Here is a 22,875-nt window from a genome sequence, read left to right as displayed (position 1 = left end):
TATGTAAGTATACGTATTTACACATTCACCTATAAGCATTTACATACATACATATTCATATGCACATGTACATATGCACATTCATATGCACACATATATGTACACAGTATAGCAGTATTGTTAACACAAATAAATACTTTGAAAACAAATGTTTTCTACTTTAATATCTGTAATATGTCAGAAAGTACATAATTACTTTCTTATTTTATGGATTTTAAGCTTTTTATACCAAATATGGGAAGCAATAATAAATTAAAGAAACGTTGCAAACAGTTAAATTTCCCTTTTTTCTTTTTATCTCTTTTTCATAAAATATGTATATGTAGATCTATCTTCCTCCTTAAAAAAAAATTTGTAATTGCTTTGTTAACATAGAAAGAAGAGGGGAAAAGAAAAATCACTCCAAAATTTTACTGTTATAGTTATATATTTTGTATTATTATAAATAACATTTCTTGTTATGTTACTTTTTTTTATTTTTCTTATTTTCTTTTTTTTTGAGTCACTAATGCAGCATCTCGTAAGATATGATATTGCTTCTTCTTTATTTTCTACTTTATAGGCGTAAAAACCTTACAGGATGAATAGGTTTTCTTGATACATATACCTATAACCTAAAAAAATATATAGAAATGCTTAGGATTACCATATTTATAAGGTTTACATATGCATATTATTAATTTTTGCATTTCTTTCTTTTTAAATTATTAAAATTTATGCATGTAAACTCAATTAATATCTAGACCTACAATGAAAAGCAATACACCAAACACAAAAAATAAAGCAAAATTTAGAATTATATTTACATATATCATAATAATTGTTATAACACACCAAAGTAATACTAACAATTCAGGAACTTTGTAACAATTACGAAATGCAAGTTATGCTTTATCTTATTTCAGAAAATTTTCGCATGCGATAATTTTATTTATATTTAATAATATTTTATATTTTAATTTTTAGAAAATTAAATGCAAAAAAAAAAAATTTGAGGTAAAACGGAGAGATAAAAGAGTGAGATGAAAATGAGAAGTTAAATTATTAAGTAAATAACATTTTAGAAATATATACATATGTAATTTGTATCTTTTAATCATAAACGTATGTTCACATTTGAAAAAAAATTCAAACAAGGTTAAAAAAAAAATAATAAATATAGTTATAATTAAAAGAACAACAGTAACACGCACAATTAAAAAAAAACATTGTTCTTTTTTTTTTTTGATCGTAGAAAATTTAACTTAATTTTCTATTTCAATGCTAAATCTACTCAATATAATTTACTAGTTTCCCTCCTCGGCACTGTAATAAACGAGAATGTTGTGTCATAAAAAATTCATGAACCCTATAAAAATATATATAAATGGAAAACTAATGATCTTAAGGGATAAAAATAAATAATTTACAAATATGTCTTTTAAATGATATGAAAAATTTTTATTATGATAATATTTCATTTAATTATACAGTTCTAATTAAAATAGTTTTTATACATTATATTAAAGAGTCTTTTAGTAATACATCTCTCTTTTGCACCCGGTAGGAATGTTTTTTCTTTAATTTAATATCATTTCTCAATTTTTTCCATATAAACCGTACCTTTTTAATTATCAATTATTAATATTATTAAATATTAATAGATGATTAAAAAATAAAAGATAAAAATTTTTGAATACATATTTATGTAAAATATATAATATAATAAATTTCTTTAATTGTTAAAAAAAAAACAAAAATTAAAATAAGTTTACATTTTTAATATTGAAGATTTGAGACACCTACTGATAGATATATGGGAATAAAATTATGATAATATAATTTATGTAATAATTTACATTGTGTTATAAGTTAATATTTAGTTATTTTATTTTTCATATACACCTAAATATGTAACAGTATGAATTAATATAACGTCAAATTTTTTCATTTTTATAGAATATTTCTTTTTTATCTCTTATAAATAAAACTAAAAGAAAATATTGTATAATTCAAAAAAAAAAATATTATTATAATATAATTATTTTACATATTATATTGCATAAACAAAAGAAAATATTTTAATAAAATAGCGTAATAATTAATATTATAAAAAAAAATTACAAATAAATATTTTATATTAAAATTTTTATTATAAATCTCTTCACTTTCACAATACAGATTAATTCGCATTGATAATTCTCATATTTTCTATCTTTTTAGTATATTTATTCAAACAAAAAAACATGCTCGTGTTATTTTAATAGTTAAAAAATACTTTTTAATTGCAAGTAAATGTGATAACTAAAACGCATAATAAAATTATCTTATAATTTTTATTTGAATCCATTAAAAAAAATTTAATATATAAAATTTATTCATGAAAATTACTAGAAAAACTTTCATATATAAAATAATATACATTACACTTAATTAATTAAAACTTGCGCAAAAAATATGGCACTTCTTAATTTAACAATATAAAATTTATGTAACCAAAATAAAAATTATATATCTAAGAATTATCTAAAAATACATAATCTATATTTTTTGGAATTTCATTCTATTCAATGTATGAGCATTATATATATTTATATATTATTAATTTTGAATAAAGATAATATTCAAATTTATATATATTTTTAAAATTATATTATGTCCTTACTCCATATCTTTATATATATGAAAAATAAGAAATATATTCAAAAAATAATAACTATGTGATATTAGAGTAAAAATGTATATTTTTTCATTACTATTAATGATAATATAACTTCGTGCATATATATATAATATTTTATTATTATAAAAAAAAAAAGAATTTATATATATTATACATTAATATATGTTTACATATAATTCATTTAATTAATATTATAATAATGTAATACATAAAAATTATATACATTTTATTTTTTTATAAATTTTAAATATAACATACATAAAATTATACAGTTCAATATTTAATAATACCTTAATTAAATTTAGAAATAAATAATACTATCAAGTTATTGTAATTGCAAATATATAGTTCCATAAGCTAGTAAATGAATATATATAATCAATTTTCAATAATAATTTTTGTTTATTATATATTTATAACTTCAATTTTATATTATCTATAAGATAATAAAAGTGCACTATAATAATTTTTTTAATAATTATGTTTTGTAACATATTTTTTATAAAACGTATTTTATAGATGTTATATTATGTTTTTTACTTAACACAAAAAAAATATGCACAAATACCAACAAAACAAGATGCATTTACAATATATCGTTAAAAGCCGAAGAGTATACTTTTACTTCTAATTTAAAACCAGTAATACATTTTCGTAATAACCTAAAAAAATAATAATTTTTTACTTCAACCGTATATACAATAGAAAGAACTTATTGGTTACAATATAAATTATCACAAGAATTCTATAATATTATATGAATTTTTTTATATTATATTGATGTTAGTTCATATATATAAAAGACTTTTATAAAAATGAATTTAAATAGGAAAAAAAATATATATTATTACATATATATTTAAGCTGATATAATATTTTATGTTAAGAATTGAAATATATTAAAAGGTTAAAATTCACAAAAAAGTTAAGAATTTATTTTACACTTTTGTATAAAAGATGACACATATATGCAGGTTTATTTGTAAAATTTAAGTAATTATTGCTACATTTAATAAATAGATGACTAAATATATTATAAATATTACTTCACATCAACAACTTCTTTATAAAAATAAATATATACATTAGCATTTAATTATTTTTTCGTGAACTTGATATTTTCAAATTTTTTAACTTTTTTATGGTAATAAACAATCCATAATATAAGTGTGACACCCAATATAATAAAAGGTAACACATAAATTAGATAAACAAAAAAACTGCTTACATAAGATGAAGTAACAGTCGTTACCATTTTATTACCCTTTAGCTCTGTCACACTCCTTTCTCCATTCTTAAAAATCCAACTTAAATAAGAAGTCCTCAGAATTTCATGAAATTTCTTTAACCAGTCTGGTATTAACATTGTCAAAAAGTAAAATAATCAACTTATAAACCCATAATAACAAGAATAATCTAATATGAAAGATATTGGTAACAGAACAAACATTAATAAAGGTAATACAAGTCGTAATCCGTACTTTTTACATATTATTTTTTTGTAAAGTTTATCACTAATCGTCCTATTGTTTTTAAGATAATTCTCATAATCAAGTTCCTTGAATATTTTTTTTTCTAAATGGGAATATTTTTTGGTTTCAAATATACAGCATTTATTTTTCATAAAATTTTTATGGTATTTCTCATTCTTTAATGAAGTTCTATGTGATATTTTATTTTTTCCTCTGATCCCCATTTCGCTCTCATGTATATTATATTTTTCTTGTATTCCGTTATTTGGTATCTCTTGTATTAAACGTACATTACTTGAATATTTATCCTTTGTACATTTTGCTAGTAATCGATAATATTTTCCACAAAATATTGTATCATGATTGTATTTCTCTTCAAAACATGTGTTCCACTTGCTCTAAAAAAACAAAGTGTATATTCATTATTTAAAATAATAATTAATTTTATTCAAACAAAAAGTATTAATAAAAAAAACACACAAAATTTTGAATGAAACAAACTTAATTTAAAAATATTTCCTTACAGAATAATTATAAAATTGGGAAATCCAAGTTAATAGGACAAAGGCGACAATTTTAATAAATAAGAGTAACTTCATTGTTTGTTCCTTGATGTTAATTACTTATATTTTAATATATTCATAAGATAATAAATTAACAATAGTAAAGTATTAATTTAATGTTGAAGGATAACTTATTAATGATTTAATTTCTTTTTTTTATTCTATTTTATTTTTTCTTAAAAGCATCATAAAATATATATATATAATTTTTTTGACAATAGAGACAAATATAAATAACATTAAATGTATATTATGTAATTTTAATTTTAATTTTATTTTTAAAAAACTAATTTTAAATAAAATAGAATGACTTGAATTTATCCCTAAACATTGTGAATATTTGATTAAATTATTTAATAGAGTAACTAAATAATGTTTTAAATTAAAACTTTAAAAAATAAAATAATAAAAAAATATAAAATTTTTTCATATTTATAAATATTGAGTTGATGCAGAATATTAACTGTAAATACTATAGTATATGTAGAATATAGAATATATAGAATATTTATATTACACTGTTCTCTACATCGAAATGATTATAACTAATTTTGACAATGTTTTATTATTAATATAATTGTATAAATATTATATATTGGAAAAACTTATTATTGTTTAATGTTATTAATTAATAATAATATTAATAATGACAAATACAAAAATCAAAATTTTAGCATAACATCATATGATATATTAATTATAACAATATCATTCTTTAATGTTCTATAATATATTTAAAATATTTAATGTATTATATGCAACCAAATATATAAAACTTTTCTTATCTTATTGGTGAATAAATTATAATTTTTTGTTTTTCTATAACAATTTTTTAAATTTCTTATTAATTATATATAATTTATAATATTATGTGTAAATGTATTATTTTAAAATTGCATACTTAATATATAATTTTTTTTTTTTTAATCATATATATAGAGAATAAATGTTAATATATATTCTGATGAACAATAAAATAAACAAGCTGAAAAAATAAAGTAATTTTCAAATATATATATTATTACGATTATTTTTTCAATACGTAATAAAAAATATTTTTTTCCAAAAGGAATCAGTTATTTGATATATGCTTTTACATAATCTATTAGAATATTTGCATATTTTTTTTATTGTTCTTTTATCAGGAACAATGTATAGACAATTTATTTCATTATTTCTTCATTCTCTTTCATGTCACATATTTTCTTGTGGTTACGCCTTTGTAAGCTTTTCTCTATTACTCTTATAGTATTTGTATTCATAAATTTTTTTTTTAATTCAGATAAATTAGCATGTTTAAACCAAAATGATTCTTTTTAATAATAATTCCTCGTCAAAAATGTTCTTACCTTGACAAAAAGTTCTTCAAGCTTATATATTTACAATTCATTTTTTTCATCATGTTTAACATGATTATTTTATATCTTCCTTTGTATCTGAAGGATTTTATTTTATATTGAAATAATTTAAACTTTTCATATTTTTGATTGGTAAATATAAATAGAAACATTTTGTACTGTGTGTATACTTTATTCATATATTCTTCTAATTTCATTATATATATTATTGCAAATAATTGCGTCGTTAGAATTTTTATTTTACAATTATGAAATTCATTGAAATCTTCTTTATCTTTTAAACTTCCTAAATTATTGTTAACGAACATTCTTTAACTCCGATACCACACATATGTATTTCTCTTTTATATATCTTAATCAATTTCATAAATCATCATTTAAAATATTATTCTATTATGAATAATTTCTTCATTAGTCATTTATTTATTCATATTTCTACATTTTCTCTACAAAATATAAAGCAGTGAAATTTACAGTTCATAATGTTCACTTATCCTCTTATATATACATAAGTTTTCTTATTCATTCTTTCCATATAATCTTTTAATTATGTAATTGAACTTATATGGTTGCCTACTATTTTATTCCATAACTCGTTTTATATTTGTATAATAAATTAAAATTTCATAACGCATTTTTTAAATTCAAATTAAACTCATTTTATACAATATATATAGTTGTTTTTTTTTCATGTTTTCCAAGTAATCCTACATATATTTCTAAATAATATCACTTTTTAAATACTCATTTATCATTTATTCATTGATATGATACTTCTATATTTATATTCATAATACATTTTTTATGCTTTTTTTTTTTTAAATATATTTCTATTTACATGTATGACCATTTCTTGATTTCAGCTACCCTTTTTACAATCTCATTGACAACATAGGCTTTTGGATCCTTTTACGTTTATGCAGAAAATAGTAATTACCTATTATTAACAGTTTATTAGATATATTTCTTTTTTTTTAGTTTTTTATAAATTATAAGTATAAATAATGGTATCAATAATTTGAGATTAGTTTTTTTTTATAAGCGGAATTTTATATAAAACATTGAGTGAAAAAGAACAATATGTGAAGGCTATTATGTTATATTAGAATACCTTGAAACTTTTTATTTTATATTTAATATTAGGTAAAAGTACGTATCTATTTTTAATTACTGTATATTAAAAACAAAGATTCTAATCTAGAATAAATACTATATAATTTCCTTTTTATTTTGTAACACCAACTTGAAGAATTACCTATGTACTAAAAAAGTAAATTAAAATTTGTTTTGAAACTATATATTAATATAAATTAATAAATTTTTAATAAAAATTTAATTTACATATTTTACAAGGAAATGTACAAATTGTGTTTTATACTCTTGCATTTTATATATAGCATACTTTATAAATGTAAAATCTCGTATATGCAAACAAAAAAAAAAATTAATACTCGACAAAATGCATCAAAAAATCTATAAATAATGTCATATTAATAATTTTTCTAAGAAAAACTACATAATATGTAATATTTCACACATAAGTACATTTAAAATGATCAAAATTATGATAACTATATGTTTTCAGAATTAATTGGTGAATTTATAAAAATTGTTCAAAAGAATGAAATAGAAATAATAAGAACTATTAAGATTAAAGCATTCACATATAAAATTAAATAAATATAGAGCTTTCAATAAAATGAAAATAATTATTAAAAAGTAGTTCCGAGAACTATGATAATTTACAGTGAAGAAAATGATAACTTTTTCAAAGACTTTCAATAATTATGCGTAAAAAAGGGCATATTGAATTAAGATGAAAAAAAAAAAAAAATATAATTACTTAAATTATTAAAATATACATCATTACTGAATTATAGAAATTCCTAATTTTTTCTCATAACCAAAAAGAAATAAGTTGTAGTTATACAATTACTTAACCTATGCATTTGAGAATATGTCATTTTAATCTTATTCCTTTTATGTTAAAAATACAAACTCCCTTTTATATGAGAACAAAATACTTATGATTTTTATACTGTTAAAAATATTTGATTCGTTAGTTATTAAATTATTTCCATGAAATAATAAATGGGAAACGTAGTTAATTTAAATTTTGTATTACTTAAATAAAAATGATAATAATTATACCAAAGAGATGTTATATGATATGAATATAAATAATATTAAAAAAAAAAAAAAAGTATCTCAAAAAAATGATCTACAAATATCTGAATAAGTTTAATTCATTAATTTAATATATTAATGATATAAAAATAAAAATATAATATATAGTTCATTTATATAGTAATTTCAGTAAAATATATATTTAATTTATTTATACAAAATAGAAATAATTGTATTATTAAGAACGATAATAAATGATAATCTGTTTTAGATATTTATTTAATTTTAATGATTTAGAATTTCCAAGTCATTAATCATTTATAAATAATACATAATGGAAAAGGTAGGTTTTTTTATTATATATTTATATTTTCACATTTATAGAATTAAAAAAAAAAACTAAAAGCTAGTTTAAATTACTTCTACAATAAATATAATTTGTTGAATATTTATTAAATATGTATATTATATAATAATTATTAAGTCTTTTTTTAATTAAAATATATACATTTATACATATATATATCAATTTAATATAAAACATTCATTTCCGTATGTAGAATACAAAAGACGGCATATCTATTTTTAATTTAAAATCAATAACTGATTTTCTTAAAAACCTGATAAAACAATAATATTAGACCAGAAAAAGATACAAAATAAAAAGAAAAATAGTTTAGTACAAATATATATCATAGCAGTTACATAATTATTTGAACTATTCAGTTATATATTTATTTTAAAGCATAAATATATATATTTATAGAAATATATTTAAATACACAAATATATATATTATACCATAACATCTAGATAAGGTAAAAACACTAATCAAAATCCAAATTCGAAAACTTTAAAACATTCTAATAATAAAATAAACGTAAATGATATTTAATTATTATTGTTTATTAAGGTGTTCAATATACATATGTGCACCTATAAATCATTAGTAATTATATATATGCTTATTAAGTATGTCATTAAAAATACTACAATTATTTCGTCATATTTAAATTCATTACAAAAAAATATATAGCTGATTAACAATTTACTCCGTCATTAATTTAATTTTGTTATATTTTTCATTATTTCTTAAGATCTTGTACAATCCAATAATAAGCATAACAGATAACGTAATCATAATTACGCTAAATAATGCTAAATAATATAAAATTGTTCAATTCCCCAACGCTTTATAATCATACAATTGACCAAATAATGGGATACTTTTAATACCATTCTTATACTACTCAAAACAGAATGTTGGTAATATTGATAATCCCACACCAAATAAGAAAAAAATAAAAAATTGAGCAACTCCAAAACTGTAACTTCTAAATTTTATTTTTTTTAAAGCTATATCACAAATTCTCCTCTTTTTTTTCAAAAAATTATCATAATCTTTTTTTTTATCCATTTTTTTTCAAAATGGAAATGTTTTCCATCGAACATTCCAATAATCCACAACTTCTGTATAATATTGCGCCTTATTTAATAAATTTCTATTAATTTTTTGTTCTTTTCGTTGGCCCATTTTTCATTACTAGATACATAATTTTTTTTGCTCCTTTCATTATTTTGTGAACCCTCTTTTAAATGCGCAATATTTGAATCCTTATCTAGTTTATATTTTGCTAATAATCGATATTTTCTTATACCTAATTTTCTATCATTATTGTAGTTTCCATAAAATATTTGTTAAACTTTCCCTAAAAAATCAATGTATTTTTAATTTAAATAATAAATAATTCATGTTATAGAACAGTATTAATAAAAATAATATAGTAAGAATATTTAAAATAAATATTTCCTTATTAATTATTTTTTATTACGTTATTTCTAAGACACATATCCAAGTTAAACCTATGAAAGCATATATTTTAATAAATAAGAATAACTTAATTTTTGTTCCATAATAAATCTTTAATATTCTAATATAAAAAGTAAGTAAAAAATAACAATATTAATATAATATATTTTTAATGATAAAATGCATTATTACTTTTTATAAATTAAATTTATTAGTCCTTTGTAAATACCTAATAAAATATATTAAGTGTAATACATTTTATACAAGGACAAAAAAAGTTTTTAGAATATATCATAAATTATTTACCTAATCTTATTTCAATGTAAATGATTTATTCAATAATAAAATAATTTTAGTTCATTGAAAAATATTCATAAATAAAAAATAAAATAATTATGTAATATAGTGCAGTAATTAATTAATTTTATTATTAAAAATATTTAAAATAAAAAATGATTTCTAAATATTTATATATAGAGAGTTTATATAGAATATAGATAATATATAACATAGATAATTAATTCGTTTTTATAGTAATAGAATAATTACTATTTCATAAATGTTACAAATTAATAATTTTTATTTTATATAAGTTATGTTTTTGAAATTTTTTTATTATTTCATGAAATGTATTAATTATTATAATAATAGTAATAATAGATGAAAATAACAATATATGACACATTGCTTTGTGTAATTAATATTACCGCCCTCGGTTACTAGGCGAAAATATGTATTCATGTTTGTTTTATAACATATTTTAAAATAATAAATATAATAAATAATATATGATAAAATATATATTTTAAGACTAATTAAAGATTCATCTTTTATTATTACAGTATAAATTTTAATTATATATATTTTATACTATAATTTTTAAATTAAAGATTTTTAATTTTACAAACATAATTTTTTTTATTTTATTTACATATATATATATATATTTATGTGTATTTAGATGAAATTAGATTACAGAAAAAAAAAGTGACGATATACATAAATTATTTTATAAAATATAATAGCATCATAATGTTCTTAAGCTAAATATGTATTAGTTTAATTCAATCAAGAATAAAAATACATATTTTTTGATTATTGAATTATTTTATACTAAATTGTTAAGTGATTCCTACGTAGTACAATTAAGCAATTGTAACAAGAATGTAATATATGTATTTAATCTTTCTTTCATTAGTAAAACTCTGTAATAAACAAATTAATAATATTCTACTAACATATCTCCTTAAATTTAAAATTGTACTAACGCAATTTTATAATATCCTTCCTTTAATCATAATCCTAGTACAAAATCCTTATGTATGTATATATATCAAATGCATAAAAAATATTATTTCGTAAAATATCATAACTTTATATATTTATAAAGAAAAAAACAATTAATGTTCTTACTACAATTTTCATTAACAAAAAGACCAATATTTCTTTTGTATTTATTTACAAATATTAAATTCAAGATGCTGAGTTTTAGCTGTATTTATGCTAATAAATGTAATTCTTAATATTTTTCTTGGATATGTAATACATTTTCAATAGTACGTACCTCAAGTTTAACAAATTAAATAGTAATATTAATCTTAATTTTATTTTTAAAATTACAATAGAGCAGTTTTAAAAAATTAGAGGTATTTACTGTAAAAAGCTCATAAATAAAATTCACAAAAAATCATATAACCTATCCTTATATAAGTAATCCTTATATACATAATAGAGAGTAATATTTTAATTATAACATTAAATAGCTTATAAAATTAGTAAAATAACTATTAAACATGTATGAACTATATATATATATATATATATATATATATATATATCAAATGACTATTGCAATACATTTATATTTTTAAAAGGAAGTGTAGTGTTTGAAAAAATTCTTAGACATTAATATAAATTAATTATATTTTTCCATATATCTAAGTTTCCATTAATTTTCTAGTAAAAGCATAAAGAAAAAATTCATTAAATAACAAATGTATAAATAATCATCTATATATATTGATCTCATAAGTACAAATAAAATTTATCCTTAAAATTTACTTAAATATTATATTATGAATAACTTAATTTCATTATATATATTTTACTCATTTTAACTATATACATGTAGTTTCAGAAAGAAGAAAATAAGTAATTTCTGTATTATGCATTTCAATATTAGGCTAACTTTGGTTCAAATATATATTAACTACATAGTGTCGATAACAAAAATTTATATTACCCGTCTATTATATATATATAAGTAATATTTATTAAAAATAATTAACTTCATATATAATATAATATTAATAATAAGATATCAATCTTGATATAAACCACTCTTTTAATTCAAATATATTATAAATTATTATATTCTTAAGGAGCTATTAATATTTGATTGTAATAAGTAAAATTATATTAGTACATATGAATATATCCTAATTAAAATATAGAAAAAAAATATATATATATAATAAAAATATTTTTGTATGCAGTTTTGTAATATGTATTTCTCATTATAATTTTTATTTCAAAATAGTGCTTGTTAAAAATACATTAATATAAAAAATAAATATGAAACCAAAAAAAAAAAAAAAAAAAAATTAACAAAAATAATAGTAAAATTTTCTCTATTCTTCTCTATCTTAAAAAAGAATTAATTATTTATATTCATAATAGCATGTCAGAGTTTTTTATATACATTATGCATTAATACATACATACATACATTTCCTAATGTGCTTATTTTTTGGTGTAGAATATTATAAACATGGGTATCTACGAGTAATTCCACGTCAGAATATTTATACATATATTTATATATAAAGGGTGCTACTTCGATTTAGACTAAATTAACTTTTAAATTTGTCTTTATATGTTTGCATTTTTTACATTCTTCTTTGTTATTTCTCAGTTCTCACAATAAATGTACAATATAAAAAACCCTCTAAAAAAATCATCTATAAATGTGTTCAAAAGTTTACAATTTGGACGCGATATAGAATGGGGATACACTTGAATTATTATTTTTCACAAATTAATTTAAACAACCTCCTGTACAGGAGTATTAATGTACATTTTTGTTCTTAATCGTTTTAATTATTATCACCATTACGAGAGCATCTCTTTCAATAAACTTCATGCATTGGGCATATTCTTCTTTTCGTTCATAAGAATTTTATCATATGTTATATACTTTCCTATTCACATAAACTTACAATTACATGCAAATAACTAAAACGGGGGAACATCAGAAGGTATTCAGAGACACAACGTGTAAATAAATTTTCAGGACACAACATTTGTATATATATATACATTTATTTATTTGCGTACTTCCTGTTATGACTTTTCAATATAAACACTATAACACGCGCAAGAAAAGCTAGTACATGAAAAATATATATATACATGCTATATGCATACGTAAGCGTACATCTATGAATAATGATATTCGATGAGAGTGCACAACATGAAAGTAATTGGTAACCCATAATTTTTCATTTATTTATATACTTGAAATTACTTAATGACGATAAATACCCTATTCGATATATTTTATTTTAAATGATTTTAATATGCATTGGTGTCTTTATAAATATATTCTTCTTATGGGTTCCTTCGTTCGTTTCACATATGTACGGTACAACATAAAAAAAAATCTACATATATATATATGAAGCTCGTCCATCAAAAGGAACTGCCATAATGATTTCATAAGAAAAAGTAGATAAATGAAGTTGTAAAAAATATATTTCATTTGTTTTATTAGTTATTATTATTTTTGTGTACCATCTGTATATGGAGGAAAACATGCCTCTATCAACCGTATTATAAATATAGATAAATAATTCAATATATTTTTCACGCTTAAAAAAAAAAGATATGTCTTTTGAAATGTAGAAATATACATGTATTAAAATATATAAATGGATACATTACATTATGTAGGTTTACATATTTATATATAGGCACGCGCCCATACGCATTTACATACATGTATGTTCATCACCAATGTATATATACATGGCATATCAGAATAGATGACATATATAAATTTTTTGAAAACAATAGTTATCAACTTTTATATCTCTAATTCCCAACAAATTATATAATTAATTGCTTAATTTTTATATTTTCACCCTTTCATACATGCTAAGGAAAAAAAAAATAATTTAGGAAAATGTTGTAAAAAGATACACAACCATTTTATTTCAGTCTCTTTTTCATAAAACACTTGTGTGTATATCCATTTTCCTTTTTAGAAAAACATCTTTGTAATTCCTGCTTGAACTTAAAAAAAAACGGAAAAAAAAATTATCTTAAAATATCCAACTGTACATATACATTGTGTATCGGTATTAATCATATTTTATTATATTTTACTTTTTTTTATTTTACTGGAGCCAATTTTCCACGGCCTTATCAGATAATGTTTATTTCCTTTTTTATTCCTTCTTTTTTAACATAACCTTCTTTCAGGATGATTAATTTATCTTGATAAAGATATAGTTAATTTATAAAAAGAAAGCGTATTATTCATGTACACAGCGATAATTCCCTCAATTCTCATATTTTATATTTATTAGAATTTATGCACTTAAATTTCATTAATATTTAAGCTAAAATGAAAAGGAATACATCAAGTGCAAAAAATAAAATATGTATACCAATTAGTATTACATACATTAATACAATTATTATAACAGTTCTATCTTATACTTACCATACATTGACTTTTTTACAATTGTAAAGCTAAATTTATAATTTATCATATTTTTAAAAATTTATACACAAGGAAATATTATTACAATTTATTAATATATTATTTTTTTATTTTAATTTTTTACATACTAACTTCAAAAAAAAAGGAAGACAAAAAGTTAGGTTAAAATGAGATAAATGGGAGAAATGAAAATTTGAAATAAAGAAAATTTTAGGGATATATATACATGTACATTTTATATTATATCCTCATTCATACATGTATATACATAAAAAAAGTTCAAAAAAAATGAAATAAAAAAAGATAAAACTGTATATATAAATTGAAGAGACTCCAAAATGAAACAATATGTATATAGTAAAATCAAACAGAAATTAAAATATACACATCGAAGTATATAATAGATATGAGAAAAAATCTAAAAGAACAAGAAAAAATCAATCGTTACTAAATTTTTATTGTAAAATACATAAAAGAAAAAAAGTGAAATTTTTTTTATGTTTATACCTTGTATTATTTGCATATTCTTCAATTTATCGTTATATTTAAAAAAAAAAAAAACTTATTATAACATTAGAACAATGCTATATATTGACATACAATGTTATTTTATATATAAAACTTTCATTAAAAGAGTGTATTATATGTTGTTTTTTTCATATGGTTATATATGACAGTTCAGTAACTTATATGTCTGTCTATATTAAAATGTAAAAATAAAAAGAAAGAATATTTTTAAAAATTCATAATATATGAATTGAATTCTTATATAATACTCTAATAATACATATGTAATTTGTTCACAGATTTATATTTTATTTATTTATTTATATATTTGTTCTCCTATACTAATTTTTGTATATTGCAATTCTCCATAATTAACAATTAAAAAAGTTCCTTTTAAATATCGTTTACAGCTGTTTTTTAAATAATATACTTTATACGCTTTGCTTAAATTAATGTATTACTTTATTTCGAAATGTCACATTTTTTTAAATTATAATATTATCTAAATTTGAAAAACATCATAGACGAATATAAAATGATTGTGCGTTACTATAGTAATCCTGTTTAAAAGTCAGTGCAACTAGAAATAATAAATATATGTAACTTTGTTTTCATATAATATAAAAATATAATTTTTATATATCAATATCAGTTGACACAAAAGGAACCATAAAAATCATAATCAAAAATATATTACACCACATCATTTATAATTACAATAAATAATAATATTTTAATTATAGTATTCTTTGAAATATATATTCTATGAATTAGGTGGAAACGTACAAATAATTACAACAAATATGACTTCTTATGTGTAATGTTCCTTTTCTATAATTTTCATCCTATATTCAATTAAAATAATTATATAAAAATATAGAAATATTCAAATTGTTCTTTGATTTATCCACAGTATCTTATATTTACATGGTTGTCTGTAATAACCTTCGAAGTCTAGTATATAATTATAATTCTGATAATATTATTTTATAGAATATTTGTGTAAAACTCGTAAAATATTTTAAACAGTTTTTATAAATTCATAAATCATTTTTATTATAACATATAATCTAAAAGAATTTTAAATTCATGTATACATCAAATTATTATGAACAATATAACAATAAATATATAGGTTATTTTATGACATAAAAAAAATGAAACAATTGTAATAAATTTCATTTCGATATTTCTTCTCAAATTTTTAAGTAAATAAGTATCGATATTCTCAGTTTTTACATTGCTTTTAATTAAACAATAACCATATAAAATAGAATCGATTCTAATTTAATTATTTATTTTTTTTTAATATAGTTGTAAATGTAAAAGTAAAAAAATACATTATCACAATAATTTATGCCATCTATATGCTTATATTATATTCATAGAAAAAGATATTCTATTCAAATAAAATAACATTTAATGTTAATAATATATATATAAATATATATGTTTTTCATTTAATCAATAATTAGAAATATTTTCTCGCTCATACGGAATTTTCTATATATGATGTTATTATGATCTTTAATATATAAGTATGCATTTATATAAAATGGTATATTTATGTGTTATTTAAGAGATTAAACGATATATTTTAAAATTTATTCTATTATTTTAACTAAAATATATATTAAAGTTATATTATGAGTTTTATTAGAAAATACGAAAAATCAAATTTAATATGTGAATTTTATTTATTAAATTTACTCGAAAATGGTTGAGAGCAGAAACATATTCTTTAAATTGTTTAACTAAATGGTAAAAAAAAAATAGATTAAATTTTGGATTATACCCTATTTAAAAATATATGACAAATATAAAAAATATTACGCATTCACTATTTATATATTAAAACAAAATATTCCTTAGCATTTATTTTGTTTAAAAATTGTCATTATTTTTTGAAGAAATTATTAATTAATATAAACTTTATTATTATATACCTTTTAAATTATTTTAACAATTTACATCATATATTTATGGAATGTGTGTAAAGAGCACGAATATGTAATTCTTTATTTACAAATAATTACATGTTTTTACAACTGTATATATTTTTTTTCATTATGCTTAATTAAAATTTTTATTTTAACCTCATATAATGTATTTTTCTAAATTTACTATTACGAAATAAACATAAAAATAAAACTAAATTTCGACATACTAATTAATAATATCTGATTAAATTCAAATCTTTATTTTAATGATTCAATGATATAGGATATGTGTAAAATTCGTAATATATTTATATAAAAATTTTCAATATAATATATATAAAAATAGTTTTTAAATATTAATTAATAATTCATTTAATCATTATAATAATGCGATATATGTTTTTAACTCTTTAATTGCAAATAGTTAATTTTATAAAGATAGTAATCTATTATAAATCATTCATATTATAATATGATATTATTTTTTTTTAAAAGTAAATAACAAAACATGCGTATATACACATGTATTGGAACAAAACACTTTCAGTATATTTCATTAAAAATAAAAAAAATCACGTTCATTTTTACCAAAAAAATAACAAAAAATATTTTTAATTTAGTCAATATATAATAGTTTTACTCTGGAATATTGAAAATTTGAAAGTACAGTATTTTATAATTCAAATATGGATTAATATCCCATTTGAAAACAATTATATAAAATGTCCTATTAGACATAAATTAATATATATACACATATATTTTTCATAAAAATCCACTGACATATCCACATATATATACTAATTCACGATGTTTATTTAATAATTCTGTAACAATTGCAGAATATACATGTTTAGAAAAAAGGAAAATTTTAAATACACAAAAAAACTAAGAACATATACTTTAACTATTGTACCCTAAAAATACCATTAGTATATGGGTGAAAATATAAAATATAAGAAATTATGGGAATGTTTATTAGGCATATTAATAGGGATGATACATATATCAGTTCATATTGAAGATTACACAAACTAACATATTACATATTATATATTTTGCCTTTTCCTGAACTTAATTGTTTGATATTTTTTAACTTTTTTATGGTAATAAGCAATTCCTAAAATAGTGGTAATACCTAGTATTAAGAAAGGTATAAAATAAATTATATAACCTAGAAAAGGTTTCGTTATAAATGTCCAGTCTTTTTCTATACTATCAATAGTAACCTTAGATGTCCTCCACAAAAAGTCTAATTTGAGGTTCTGCAAAAAAAAATGTAAAGGCTTTGACCAATTAGCTCCAAGTGTGTCTTGCAGTACTTTTAACAACCAACCTATAATGCCATAATTACAAGAAAAATCTAATAATATTGAGACTAATAAAAACAAGAATAAGAATAAAGGTAAACAAATTCGTGCTCTGTATTTTTTAAATACTATTTTTCTGAACAATTTGTAAACAACTGCCTTGTTGTTTTGAAGAAAATCTATGTAATCAAGTTCTTTGAATATTTTTCTTTCCATACGAGAATATTTTTTTGTTTCAAACATATAAGTTATATTTTTCATGTGTTGCTTATGGCGTTCTGGATTCACTGAATTTCCATTTGACTGTTTTGTTTTTTCTTTGACCTTTTTTTCATTATTAGATATATCTTTTTTTTCGTTTGATTCATAATTTGTTATATATTTATTTAAACATACAGTACGTGAATCCTTATTCTCTTTATATTTTTCTAGTATCCTATTTGTCTTTACATCTAATATTTTACCAAGGTTGTAGTTTTTTTTAATGAACTTCATAAATAAACTCTAAAAAAACAAAGATAACATTTGTTATTTAAAGAATAAAAAATTTTATTTCAAAAAATTTTATCAATAAAAATAAAACTTGAAAAATGGAAATAATACAAATATTCTTAAATAATACCGTCATACCATATCATTGTCTAAATGCCACGTCCAAGGTAAAAGGATAAACTCAGAAATTTTAATAATTGAGAGAAACAAAATTTTTTGTTTCATAATATAGAATTTTATTATTATAACTTAGGAGAGTATATATGAACAACGGTATAATATTCTTTTAATGATAAAATATAATTTATCATTTATTTAATATATTTTTCTATTATTTTTTATTGTTCCTTAAAAACATAAAAAAAAATATACATATAATATTTTTAACAATAGAAACCAAGAAAAATATCTTTAATAATATATATTAGAATACTTTCTGTTATTTTAATTTTAAAAAACAAATTTTTATTAAAATAAAATAATTCAAACTCATTTATAAATATTCTAAAAACAAAATTTAATTATATAATATGGTAGAGTAATTAAATAAATTTTCATTGATCCTTTTTAAATAAATTAATACAAAAATATAAGATTGTTTTATATATTCGAACACCGAGTTCATGTAAAATACAGAATGTAGGGAATATAGGTAATTTATTTAATCTGTATTGAGATAATAACTAATTTTAACAAGGTTTTTTATAAAGGTTTTTATGTTAATAGTTCTAATTTTATGAATATTTTGTTCTCGAAAAGTAGAAATTAATGTTATATAAAATTAATTATCATAACAATAAATAATAATAATAGCAATAATAATATTAAATGAAGCATATTTCATACAACAATTTATAGCATACTAATTATGGCACTTTAATTTTATAATGAGATATAATACATTTAAAAAATGTAATTTACTGGATGCTGCAAAATCTATATAAAAATATATATTTAAAAGTTAAATAATAATTTTTTATTTTTGTACAATAATTTTTGTAAATTATTTTAAATTAACTTTAATTCATATTACTTGTAAATGAATTATTATTAAGTTTTCTTACATAATTTATCATTTATTTCGTATATTAAATATATATATATATATATATATTCTTATAAGATATTTTAAAATTATATTATAACATAAAAGAAATCATCTATTGTAATATTTGTACAGACGAATTATTATTAGAATATTATTGTTTCAATAATTTATTTTTTTATATAGTCAATGATAAAAATAAGTATATATTTCTCTTAACATTTTGTTACATTATACAAATAAAAGTAATGATTATAAAATATTATCAATTCAGAAATTACAAAAGTGTAATAATAGAATATTAACAGTGCATATAAACTTATATATTAGAAAAAATTTGGTATACAAAATATTGATAATTACATACCCACATTTGATATCAAAACTAAAATTACACTAATAAACGTTGAACAGTGACTAAAAATATCCTTAATACAAACGTGTGGACACTGACCTAGAATTTATTTGTATTTATGAATTGTGTATAAAAAAAAATGCGTGCCTTTTTTTTTTTTATTTCATACTAAAAATAAATACAATAAATATGTATGATATCCTATTGTTTAATATAAACTATATATATCATTTATATTCCTAAAATAATTTTAAATCTATAGTTGAATATTTATATATAACTATGAATATAGTACAAATACAAAAATAAATACCTACTCATGATTAAACGTTTGTACAAAATATATATTTATTTTGATAACTTTTCAAGATAATTTAGATTTCTACAGATATATATATAACAATTTTAGCATTATAAAATTATTAGAAAGAAAAAAAAAATTATATGTATTAATCAATAATGTATAATTAAAATTAATCCGTTAATAAAGTCGTTGAACAACATAAAAAATAAATACATAGTATACAACGTATGCTTACTAAATTTCAAATTAACATATATTTAATTGTTTTTCACATAATTTAATTAACACTACAATTAGGAATAATAATAAAAAAGTTGTTTTTAACTCTTCACATAATTGTAATTATACTGATTCCCCCAGTTGGTAGGCAATTATAAGTAAAACATAATTAAAATTATATATTTGTGTTATACATTTATAACCGTACATTTATTCTACAGATAAAAAATAAAATGTCTGTTAAAAAGATTCTTACAGATAATACGTTTTATATAATATATTATACAAAATATATTTTATAGAATAAATATGTTTTTTACTACGTCATGCATATAGGTACATACATACATAAAAACTCATCTCAACATATTGACTTCTATTAATTATGCACAAAGCACGACGCATTTATTTTTATTTTAAAACTAATATTACATTTTTTTAATTATTTGAACAAATAATCTATATGTAATGTAAAGAAGCACTTATTAATATAAATATATATTATACCAGGTTTATAAATATTATATAAATTGTCCTAATATATATTCATTTAGAAACACTAACATACATATTTATAGATATATATTTAAATTCACAAATATACATATTATACCATAATATTATATTTATCTACTATATTAATTTAAAATTAAAATTATAAAATATTAAAATATTTAATTTCGGAAAAGATGAAAATAATTTTTTTTTGTTATGCATCAAAAGGACAAGGTAAAAACATGTACATCTATAATATATTAGAATTATATATATGCTTCATAACTATATCACTAAAAACATTAAAGCTGTAATTTCACATTAAAGACGTTCTTACTCTAACATACTTCTTCTTTAATATAAATTCTACTCAATCATCAGCTTGATTTTTTTATACTTTTCATTATTACATAAGATCTTGTAAATTGTTATCAAAAATATGACATCTGCTATAATATATATCCCAAATGTTAATGGACTATTATAGCATTGTACTGTATCTACATTTTTGACTTCTACTATTAAGTTTATTAATTCATTAAGCTTTTTGTTTACAAGATCCAAATATCCTACTCTTTTTAGTATTAGTAAAATTATTCCGGACAATAAAAAAAATATAAATATAAAAACTCCAAAACCGTAGATTCTAAATTTTATTTTTTTCAAAGTTATATCACAAATTCTCCTCTTTTTTTAAGTAATGCATCATAATCCTTTTTCTTGATCCATTTCTTTTCAAAATGAAAATATTTTCCATCAAAAATTCCATTATTATTATTGGTAAATTCTGTTTAGTATTGAGCCTTACATAATGAGTATCTATTAGATATGCTTTTCTTTTTCTCTTAGCGCTTTTTCATTATTATGTATATCTCTCTCATTGTACTCTACACATTTTCCTATATCTTTATATTACACTATAATATATGAATACTTATTCTTTTTATATTTCGCTAGTAATCGATAATTTCTGACACTTTTCTACTAATTTTCAAATTACTATTCAAATAATTTTTGTGTTTTCTCTAAAAAACAAAATATTAAAACCTTTTTTTAATTGAATTAATAATATAATTGTAAAGAAAAATATTATTATATATGTAAAACAAGAAAAATATGAGTAAAAGAAATAAAATCCAACAATATTATCATACCATATAACTGTAAAAATGATATATCCCAATTAAAAGCGCGTATCCAGAAAGTCTAACAGAGAAAACTTAATTTTTTGTTCCATTTATAAAATATTTAACGTTCCAGTATATTCAGTAATAAAAAACTAATAATAATACATTATACTTCTAATAACAAGAGAAACTATATTTATTTTTAAAATTGTTTTTTATATTTTAAGAAAAACATGATAAAATATATAAAACTATAACGTATTTCTATATTTTGACAAAGAAAATTAAGATCAAATTGTATTATACATTTTTTTTCGTGTTTTTTTTTAAAAACAAATAACTTACATTAAAATACAATATTCT

The 22,875-nt window shown here is 18.8% G+C and overlaps 3 protein-coding genes across 3 annotated transcripts; all 3 read right to left on the bottom strand.

The window, feature by feature from the left end:
• Nucleotides 1–4,046: 4,046 nt before the first annotated feature.
• Nucleotides 4,047–4,733, bottom strand: MKS88_003978 (uncharacterized protein; the record flags this gene model as incomplete). The annotated part of the gene is made up of 2 exons (XM_067217117.1): nucleotides 4,047–4,532; nucleotides 4,659–4,733. 2 exons carry the CDS (start codon nucleotides 4,731–4,733, stop codon nucleotides 4,047–4,049), a joined length of 561 nt encoding a protein of 186 aa, XP_067072784.1.
• A 13,481-nt stretch (nucleotides 4,734–18,214) lies between these two features.
• MKS88_003977 (uncharacterized protein) lies at nucleotides 18,215–19,192 on the bottom strand (the record flags this gene model as incomplete). The annotated part of the gene is made up of 2 exons (XM_067217116.1): nucleotides 18,215–18,979; nucleotides 19,106–19,192. 2 exons carry the CDS (start codon nucleotides 19,190–19,192, stop codon nucleotides 18,215–18,217), a joined length of 852 nt encoding a protein of 283 aa, XP_067072783.1.
• Nucleotides 19,193–21,751: 2,559 nt separating this feature from the next.
• On the bottom strand, nucleotides 21,752–22,622 carry MKS88_003976 (uncharacterized protein; the record flags this gene model as incomplete). The annotated part of the gene is made up of 2 exons (XM_067217115.1): nucleotides 21,752–22,031; nucleotides 22,597–22,622. The coding sequence occupies 2 exons, from the start codon at nucleotides 22,620–22,622 to the stop codon at nucleotides 21,752–21,754; spliced, it is 306 nt and encodes a 101-aa protein (XP_067072782.1).
• Between the last annotated feature and the right edge of the window lie 253 nt (nucleotides 22,623–22,875).

This window comes from Plasmodium brasilianum, chromosome 11 (genome assembly GCF_023973825.1).
Source record: "Plasmodium brasilianum strain Bolivian I chromosome 11, whole genome shotgun sequence".
NCBI lineage: Eukaryota > Apicomplexa > Aconoidasida > Haemosporida > Plasmodiidae > Plasmodium > Plasmodium brasilianum.
Note: the sequence above shows the minus strand (reverse complement) of the source record. Positions and strands in the feature narration are given on the sequence as shown.